We start from the raw sequence: 10976 nt of genomic DNA, 5'->3' as shown, positions 1-10976 counted from the left end.
TTTTGTCATTATATTTTATTATTTATATGCAGGATGTTCCATTGTCAAGGACCTTAATATATGTTTTTAGAATTCTTCCCAAAAAATTTAATTTAAAGAGTGTTTTCCTTTTGGACTTAGTTAAAGTTTTTATTAAAGCATTTTGTGGGAACTACACTATACGTTTGACTATTAATAATTTTTTTTGTGTACGAATTCTGCCATTAACATTTGATTTTTTTGAAAGTAAGTAAAATTGGTCTAATTTACAGAACGGCACTGACCTTGTTGTCAATTGTTGAATAATATATATTTCTGTTAACTTAGTTTATTGAATTTCGATGTTTATGCTATTATAACTTAGTTTTTGAGTAGCCTGTGTAAGCTGCATTAAATAAAGTTAATAATAAGCGGAAAAGTAAATAATCTTTATTGGTTACTTTAAAAATTCATATATTTACTAAGAGCATCAAAATTTTTACATCTTATGAGTAAGACGTCAATCGGGCTGTTACATACCTTTTGGACAGGACTAATCTACAATACTGAGACTGGCCCAAGGTATGAAAAACGTACACTTTTTGGACTTTATTAAGGTTAACACAAGAAAATTATTGTTCCTAAAGAATTGGTATATTATCCAAAAGTAAATGATATTTTTCTGCTTATTTATTTCCTGACTGTTTTCAATAGTACGTTCTATGGGGTTTAATTTTTTAATCTAAGTGTGAGAAAAATTATTCAGTAGTTAGGAAAAAAAATCGTTTTTAGCGCATGCCTAGAAAACGTGAAATAGCCACTAAAACCTGTAGTGCCTGTTGTTGCGATTATCAACTTCATATACAGAATGCAGAAATTATCCATTAACTTAAGCTAATATTTGCATGATCTAAAGTGCAGCATTTTCCCCTAATTATTAGAGGACGCAAAGTAATAGTTAAGTGGGAAAAAAAAACGCTATCAAACTCTAGTAATTCTTAACTGAGGAAAGTGGAGCTGATAATATTAAAACCTATTTCAGTGATGGAGCATGCTAGAAGATGTTTCAAATAACTGTCCATGGATCTTCCTGCAGCCTAACTGGTTTTATTGTTTTCAGTCCGGCTTTTCTCAGTACTGGTTTCTTCGATTTCATTTCTCGCTTCAATAATTATTTTCAATCCTTTATATGAATAATTTTTTTACTTCAATTGTGACATGGATTTAAAATATACATGCTAAGGGTGGTCATTATGGAACACCCTGTTGCAGTTATTTAATCTGTTTTTGAAAGAAAGACTGAGTATTTTGTTTATGCAATATTTTGATGCTAAATCGCGTTATGAAATTTATAATCCCCCCCAGAATATTTATTTATAGCTAATTCGGGCGAAGAAACTTGTATTAAAAACCTGTTGTTTTTACACTGATATAATGATTTGTTTTCTTATACTTTATGCTTACATAACTTCTACAGCTTCTTGAATTTTCATCCGATTCTTTTTTTAATTTTTAACACCATAAAAATTATTTCTTTAGTTTTTATTGCACAGTACGGAAAAAAATGAATCACCCTGAAAAACTTTTGATCGGAATTTTACGCGCTAGGATTCTATCTTAATGATTCGAATGGTGACTTCAAATATGCTAATTAGTTAGTGCAGATGTTATTTTAAGTTATGAAATCAGACTACGAAACGTAATACGAAACAGACTACGAGTCTATAATGATCAGTTAAAACTATTGCAGACAAGAGATGAAAAAGTAAATAAAGTTGACTAAGATAGATACTGATACAAAATTCCTGCTGACAATGAGTGATCGTTGTTCGGAAATCGCCATTCAATGGTTCCCTGTAATGTAAAATCTATGAAGAAGGTGTTCGGTACCATAAATATAGGGTTTTCTTGCAGGTTTCTGCTTTTTAAAGGCGGACGTTTACGGAGGGGAACAGTATTTTGAGGATAAAGAAACCTAATTCGTTAAAAAAGAGGTAAGTTTATTAAGAAACAGTACGTTTTTAACCCTGATTTCGTAACTTAAAATATTGCCTACACTAACTAATTAGCATATTTGAGGTCACCCATGTGAACCAATAGGTCCTAGTACGTAAAAATCTAATCTTTAGATCAAAAATTACTCAGGGTGATTCGTTTTCTTTTGCACACAGTATAATATATTTTATTTAAAACACATTTGTAATAAGATGATAGCATAATAAGCACTAAAATGTCAGGTATTATTGATTAATCAATTAAAATTGTGACAGCATTAAGTACATCAAATGAAAATTGCTAAAAGCATTAAGCGTATAAATATTTAACGGAACGACACTAAATATTTGCGAAAATTATTCCACCATATATGAGATAAATCTTAATCATGTACATAGAATTCAGTTCATATTTTTAAGAAAATCGATCGAATGGTTGGCCTGTTAAATTATGTAAACATACTTTTTACAGTATTGATAGCCAAATAATAAAATTAAAATGGCTGATTTTTGATAACTCGACTATTAAGCAATCTTAAATCATCTGCATCGCGTAATTTTGCCACAAACTTCATAAGGCGTTAAATTGAAGCGAATTTTCATGCAAGTTGAAGCATAATTTCTGGCATCCAAGTTTAAGAGGGGTAAAATTTCACGATATCATATTTCAACTTGGCATCATTTGATCTGTGACAAAAATCTGATACTTTTTTATTTAATATGATCCAAAATTTCGAATAGTCTTATAAGAATTTCTAATAGTGTATATTTTTGTACTTTGATGATTTATGTAAAGAGTGTCAAATCAGTTAAACTCACCGATTTTTTTTTTAAATAACAGGGAAATTGATAGGAATAAAATTTGGAACAAATATTGTAGATTTACTTTGAAAGGTGACATGTTTCAAAAATATTTTTAAAGTCTGCAACAGCTAGTGGCATTTACTGCAGTTGTTTTTCAAAAGAGTAATGTCGATTGAATATAAAAGTTTATTCGAGTTTCTATAAAAAGCTAGAAGCAATCACAGTTCCTTAAAAAATCACAAAACGGAAGCATATTTTCTACCTTTTTTAAGTTGAGCATTTGATCTATGAAATGTGTACATCCAGTACTATTTACACAATGTTGTTTCAGTTCTGTTACAGAAAATGATTATTTCGAATAAATTTCTGTGCGCTTACAATACCCGCTTGAAAAGCTTTGTTTAGCAATGACAGTGTTCAATACCGATACATAATAGAAGTGAAAGACTTTGCACCTCGCTATAGTTGTTGCTCAGACTATTTAAAAGGTGAACTAATAAGCGTATAAGCAAATTTCAATATAGGAAGGCAAGAGAAATTAAAGTGGTACTAACTACTCTCTTTGAATAGAAAATTTACTTTCTTGTCAATCACTAGATGTTAATAAATATAAAGATTAATACAAGAAAATTTGTTTAAGGGGAATTTTAAGAAAAAAATTGACTTACTGACAAGCTTATTTACTCTTAACTAATCAGAGATGCCAACCTGCTCCGGACAGCAAATATATATTTTAAAGTGGTAGTTTATCGATTGTAATTCTTTGCTAAATAAATTCTATTTGGGAGATTTTTATCTAACACTATTTCTAAATAATTCGTAGGTTTATATAATTCACCATCTCTGAGTAATTTTGTCATGCTATCCCTCTTCTATGCAAGCAAAAATAGTCAAATATTTGCAAAATTTACTTTTATTTTGACGTGTCCGGAGCAGTTGGCATCTCTGGTAATTGAGCAGTTTACCTGAGGTGTTGAGGCTTTCAATTCTACGAAGTGATAAATATTAGTTAGGTCAAAATAAATAAATGACTCCTTACTTTGTGATTAGAAATTCTTTTAATAGACATTACAGATAAAATAAGGCAAAGCAGATCAAACAATTTCCTGTCTCCCGCTTTGCCTTATAAGTACAGCTGTTTGTATCTCTATGCACATCGACATCGATAATCCAGCTGTTATTGCACAAAACTATATGCTTGCATGTACATTAAAATGAAATCCAGCAATAAATTAAATCATTGGAAAGCTTTTGAACGCCAGACGTAAAACAAAAGAAAACACAAAAGAGGAAATAAATTAATGACACATGACATAACAGCGCTTAGATATTTTACTTCGTGTCATTTTTATGTCAAAGTCAACACGAAGTTCATCGTAATGTACGTGGTTTTGACTATGTTCATGAAGTTCCAGGCTGCAACTCTGGATTAAAAAGCTTATAGGAATTGAAGAAGCACCCAGACTTGGAGTTCTAACAACCGTTGATGAAAAAAGAAACTTCCCGAACGAAGCCTAAAAGAATTAAAAAAAAAACGAAAATACTCGTAGTTCCTTGAATAAACATCAAACTTTCAGTTAATGTTTGTCGTCATTCTTCACTCAAACCAAATAATCATAACTGCAGTGCTGCGGTTGGCATTTGAATTTTCTTGCTGTTGGTAGTAGTCCTACTCACTAAAGAACATTGAGCATCGGATTCAGCTGTGAAAATTTTAGAAAAATTAAAAGTACACAAAAGACGAGCGATGGTTGAATGATATAAAAAGGAAACTTAATCAATCTATTTTGTCGATATTTACACATTAGCAATGGCCTTTCCTACGATATTTCAACTCCCGGAGGACTATATCATCGATTTAAATGACATCCAGTGCCTTATTTACAGGAGATCGTTTGGTACGCCTTACACGCCATTTTGTGTTTCAGTTTTTTTTATTGTTTTCAGATTAATTTGTAAATGATTCACATAAGCGGTTTATCTTGCTTACAAGTGAATCTTAACTCAGTTTAGTTAATTTTTTTTTAACTCCTAAATCACTTACTGATCTTTACAAGATTTTCTGGACTGAAAAGCATTAAAATTAATAATTATAATTTGGTCAATAATATCCTAACAAAAAAAATAATGTATACCATTTTTGAGATCTTTTTTGACGGTAAATCCAATACTTAAAAATACAAAAATTGAAAAAGAAATGAGAATTTTATTAATGTTTTCTAATAATTACCGTTTTTATAACGGAAATCTTTAGCATTATTGTTCTTATATCTAGCTATTTGTGTTCATATTACTTTGAAATGGATTCAAAAGATTGCTAATTTGGGTTATTAATATCAATTAATTAGTAAAAGATCTAATATTTTGGCCGAAAATTCAAGCCAGTTACTTGTACGGATCAGTAATGCCACTACAGCGTTTTCCATGCAGAAAAACTGCACGAACTTGTACGCTTACTTTTAATCATATAATTATTTTAAAAATTGCAGATACTGCATACCAGAAAAATAAAGCCGTGAAGTTAAAGCTGTTAAAGTTGACAGTTCCATCAAGGTTGAACACTTGGTTTTTTTTTCTCCCACTATTGGTGCATTCATGTTTCTGATCTACACAAGTAATGGTCCTATGAATGCATTATTTTATGTTTCCAACCTAGCAAACGATTGATATTTAAATTAATTATAGTTTTTGCATAGAACTTAGTTTAGTTATCAACCGTAATGATTTCAAGTAATCCTGATATGATTGCCAATTAAAACGTTTCACATTCGCTTTCAGCTTGCATAGTTTCAGATGTTGTATAGTAATTATCAAAATAGATAGCGTTTAACTAAGAAACGGAATTGAGAAAAAAAATGCACTTGGTTGGTTGAAATATTGCATATATTAAGATATTCTTCTAGAACTGTGACTAAATATTGGGCAGATATTAGAACTTTTATTCCACATTGGATTTTATTGAATCCAATTCCATTAAAAACTTTTTAAGATAACACAAAATTTAAATTAAATAAATAAAGGAACCTAAGATATCCATAGAAGTGACATCTTTAGTTAATACATTAACAGAAATTTGTCATAGCATTCAAAAGACAAACACATAGATTATACGTGAATACAACAACATCATTGCGATCGTTTTATTATTTTTTTAAACTTTTGTTTGGATTTTTCTTTCTTCTTTGCACTTAAATGGTAGATATATATATATTTTTCACTGTGTCCATAAATCTGTAATATGAGAGCATAGTGGGTAGGAGTTCGAATGTTTCTTGTCATGAAGATTTTCTGTAAGTATTAAAAGACTTATTTCATTTTTAGTTAGGCAGAAAATGGCGGATTTGCAAAGCCTTTGTGGAACAGTTCGGTCGTTTGCAAAATCCGCCTAATTGGAGACTTCCAATCCACAACGGAATATTTTTTTTCGAGGAAGAATAACACTGCTTTCTTCCCCACCATACACTTTGGTGCCGAGAGTTATTCGCGGCTCCTAGAATCTAAATTTTCCAGATAAATACATATATTTATATATAATACACAACGTCCACAAAATGAAAAACAGATTTAAACAAATAATATTCGACAGGGTATTCGTAATGACGCAATCGCATCTATGCGACATGTACCGTCATTCCAAGAATGCGCAACGATCAAATCTATTTGGATTAAACGTACAAATAGTTAGATATCGTTCTTTAACCTTTCAAACTTCCCACAAAAAATCACATCACAAGTTTGGGGCTCAAAACATGTGACAGAGACTTTTTGTATAAACTTTTCTATCTCAAAACCTGTTGCCCTCTTATAGAATCTTTTTGTGCTCGCTACCAAGCGCCATTCCATGCTCTATTACCTTATCTGTTAGGTTTTGGGGAAACATTCATATATAAATGCAATTATGACTTAGTATTAAATTCGCGAAAATAAAGCAAGGAAAGGATTTAGTCTTTCATTTCCAAAACAAAAGCCTCAGTACGCTACAACAATTTGTGATAGCATAAGATGCTGCAACTGCGTTTAAATGTTCTTGGGGAGTGATTTACAGTTGTAAAACAAGTACCACAAATTTGGTATATCCCCAAATTTATTGGCTTTAAGAGTGGAATCACAAAGCATCACTATTTCATTTCCATAATAAACAAACGAGAACTTATTTTTTGGTTAATTTTCAAACGGAAAATTGTGCTTCAGACAATAATGGTCGAGATTACGTGTATAAAACTCTCAAATGCACGGGGTGAGAAATTCTGAGGCGAAAAATACACACCTGTGCAACAACAGAATACACCAAAAGGCAATTTTTTTCCCGAAAGGAAGCGGAACAGTTCCTGTTTAGTTAAGGAACTTAAAGATCGTTGGCGAAGAAAAAGCCGAGGGAAATCATTTGTGTTTAGAATTTACTTCTGGCAGTAGTACTGCGGAAGTCGCGGCCATTTTCCCGGAGTGGAACTAAAAACAAAAGGTCCTGTATTTGGAATCGGACAGGGGGGCGTACAATATAAAAGAGGAGGAGGACTGGAGTGTAAGACAAGCAATAGTAAAGGGACTGAGCAAAACAAAGGAAGTGTTCAGTAGAGACCGCATCCTCTGAGGTTGTTGGCGATGATGACATCGGTGACCGCGTCGAAGACAAATTGAATATTGGTAGTGTCTGTGGCGCAGGTCATATGGCAGTAGATTTCCTTGGTGGTGGATTTGTTCTTTGCCTCAAATTGAGCCTGTATGTAGGCGGCTGCTTCACCGTAATCCTGAGCACCTAAGCAGGAATGAAACACAATGTTAACAGGATGCATGTTTATAAATACTTATTTACATGATCAGCCTAAAGGATTCAAAGGACAGCTTATTTACATGATCAGCCTAAAGAATTCAAAGGACAGCTTATTTACATGATCAGCCTAAAGGATTTAAAGGACTGCTTACTTACAAGTATAACGTGCATATGTTTTAATAGCTTTTGATTCAATGAACGGATTTTCACGTGCTTAAACTTATGATTCGAAGGCGTAACTTTAAATATGCTAATTAATTAGTGTAGTCGATATGTTACTGCGAACGACCAAATTTGGTGGTTGTTGACTTTCACCCGTGAATGTTGACAATCACATAGTCGCTTTGGTAAATGTCCGAAATATATATTAGGTCTAGTTTAGGGCCACTGCCCGGTATATATTTGCCCAGATGCCCTACATCAATGTTTCTTAAAGGTCAAGTGCCACTGCCCAGTATGCATTTAACCAGTACTCCGAACGCTGATGTTTCTCCTATTCCATCCTCAGTAGATATTAAAATATCATATCGAATAAATATAATAATATCAATGAATAATTTAATTTTCAAACCGGGATATAACAAATATTTCGGACATTCACCAAAGCGACTGTGTGATTGTTGACATCCACAGGTGAAAGTGGACATTCTCTTGATTTCGACCATTCACGGTGGCAGATATATTAAGTGACGAAATCTGATACAAATATGTATTTTTCCTGAACAAACAATTTTTTTTTATTCGGAGAAGTGACAGAAATAAACTCTTGACCCTCAAAAAGTAGGGGTTGATAAGAGTGATCAAGGACTCACACTTTAAGCATTTGCAAAATTCACCAGAAAGTTGGAGAGTATATGTATCTTTCTACGTATCATCCAACTATGTTCTTCGTATACGTGTAAAAAACTGTCCTTTGAAACCTAATGAATTATTTAGACTCACTTTGTATTTGTTAAGTCCATAATTACTGCAATAGTTTAAGTGGAATAAATATTAATCACAATAAAATCACCAAAACAGTATGATCAAAATAATATCGAAATAAGCTATCAATTTTTATGGAACATATTTACAGTTCAAATTCAATTCATAGTTTGCATAGGATTCGAGATTTCTAAAAGTTTTTTTTTCCCGTCATTTCATTACCGTAACCTGATTTTTAATGAGTGCTTCTGCCCTTATTTTACTATACACTTTACGTAACGGTTTTGTTTGCAGTTATTGTGTTTACCATCACGCATTTATCTTGGTAAACGGGAAAACACAATTGTCTTTGATAAATTGAAAGATTATTTAAGATTACTAATTCAAAATCATCAAATCTAGTTTAATAAGGAGTTGTTTCTGAAAATTACTTTTCAACGCCCCTAAATTTTCTCTAGCAATCAAACAAATTTCGACACTTTTAATTTTGCTCTCTTCTTCGTTAAGGGAATGGGTTAATTTTTAAAAAAAATTATTTGTTTAATGACGTGCCATATTTATATGCAGGGAAAAATAGATTATAATTCGGTTGTACGCATACTTTGTTTGTTTAAACAAAGTTTAAACTTTGCATAATTTCTTACAAACTAATGGGTGAATGTGAATACAGACAATTTTAAAGGCATTNCTTTTAATTTTGCTCTCTTCTTCGTTAAGGGAATGGGTTAATTTTTAAAAAAAATTTATTTGTTTAATGACGTGCCATATTTGTATGCAGGGAAAAATAGATTATAATTCGGTTGTACGCATACTTTGTTTGTTTAAACAAAGTTTAAACTTTGCATAATTTCTTACAAACTAATGGGTGAATGTGAATACAGACAATTTTAAAGGCATTCTTTTTTATTTTTAAATGTAACCCTCTTTTAGGATGAATTGCATTTAAAAACTACATTCACTAGTCATAATGATCATATGCTACAACTTGGAGCTATGGTGGCTCAGGGGATAGAGCGCTCACCTGACCTGGGTTCGAATCCCAGCGATGACTAATTGATACGAATTGACCACTGTTCTGACAAAAATATCCTCAGTGGTAGACGAATCATGAGTTAGAGTTCCCTTGCCATCAGGCTAACCGTGGGGTCTTTTGCGGTTTTCCACACCATATAATGCAATTGCGTGATAGTTTCATAAATAAGTCCTCCACGAAGTCAAATTTCTCCCTACTCTTTATTTAGGAGTTGTCTTGTCTTTTGGATTGGGTTCAAAATTACAAGGCTACGGAGCTGAATATTGGTAGTCTTAAATTCAAAATTGGGTCAGTTCTTCAACGGTTATAAAATAAAAATTTGCTAAATTACTGTCGCTTTCCATTTTGGTAGCTTGATATTTATACATTTTTACCAATGGCATATATAATTTTTAATTCAATTATTGCATAGAAATTTAAACTAAAGAGTAATATTCATAATCTATAATCAAAATGAAGAATAATATAATATAAAATTGATACTTGTTGAATACAAAACCAAGTGCATGAAGAAAACCAGTTTTGGCACTAAAATTTATTGAAGTCAGAATATATTCTAAACAAGTAAAGTAAATGTAACTCGTACCTAACCAATCAGCTTGTGGTAATCGGAAAATGAACTTTGTGATAACTAGCAGTTGGGACTAAATGCTCTGACCTTTTAAGTTGAATTTTTATGGATGAGAAATGGGAAAGTGTAGGCATTTGGCTAGAGTGGACATCGAGAATAACTTTTTAATTCATTGATCAAATTTCCTCTATGAAATATCGTAGATTAACAGTAAACTTCCATGTGCAGTTGCATAATCACGGTGGGAATACTCTGGTAAAAATTTATGAAAAAAAGGTTTTCAAGGTGCAAAAGTAATTTTCAAATTTTTTCTTTATTTCTCGATTAATACATTTTATTTCCGAAATTTCAGCAAAAGATGACAATAAGTAATAAATGATACTGTTTTTACTCGTTTTGAGGTTAACTTTTGCTTTGTATAGTTTCAATTAACTACCATTTGTGGGGCTAGTGTATACATGTGGTTGTGACATTTCCACACTGGCCTATTAAACGGTAGAACTACTAGGACTGCATCTCCATATACAATTAAAGTAGACGCTTCAAATTTTTTGGATAAACAAATTTTTTTGATAAGCAAATTAAATAATAAATGACTACTTAATAAGTTATCAAGTTTGTCCACACTAGTCCTGTAGATTGTCAATTCTAGGCCCATGTATTGAGACAAGTGGGAATTAAAAAAAAACTTTTTTTAAAAATTGTCACGAAAAAGCTCACAAGGGAAACTAGGGAAGAAAGTGACTCGCCAATTTTGAAATAAACTAGTGGGATGTATGCCTTATGAGGAATAATTTTAGGGGGCAACATTCGTTTCGGCCCATAGAAGGTCCTATGAGAGATAAAAAATAATTCAATATATACAAAAATCGGTATTTTATTACTTCAATGCTGACTATTAGTTATTGTAATTGTCTCATA

At 31.8% G+C, this 10976-nt stretch overlaps 1 protein-coding gene across 1 annotated transcript in view; it reads right to left on the bottom strand.

Annotated features, from left to right (window-relative positions):
• Positions 1-3795: 3795 nt before the first annotated feature.
• The window catches only part of LOC107443225 (G protein alpha o subunit), a 124575-nt gene continuing 117394 nt past the window's right edge, over positions 3796-10976 (bottom strand). The window contains exon 8 of the mRNA XM_021144307.3: positions 3796-7512. Within this exon, the coding sequence (XP_020999966.1) occupies positions 7325-7512 (188 nt within the window). The 3' untranslated portion in view covers positions 3796-7324. The remainder of the gene's footprint in view (positions 7513-10976) is intronic.

This window comes from Parasteatoda tepidariorum, chromosome 6 (assembly GCF_043381705.1).
Source record: "Parasteatoda tepidariorum isolate YZ-2023 chromosome 6, CAS_Ptep_4.0, whole genome shotgun sequence".
In the NCBI taxonomy this organism is placed as follows: Eukaryota; Metazoa; Arthropoda; class Arachnida; order Araneae; family Theridiidae; genus Parasteatoda; species Parasteatoda tepidariorum.
The sequence above is the reverse complement of the archived record's forward strand: the minus strand, read 5'-3'. Positions and strand labels throughout refer to the sequence as shown.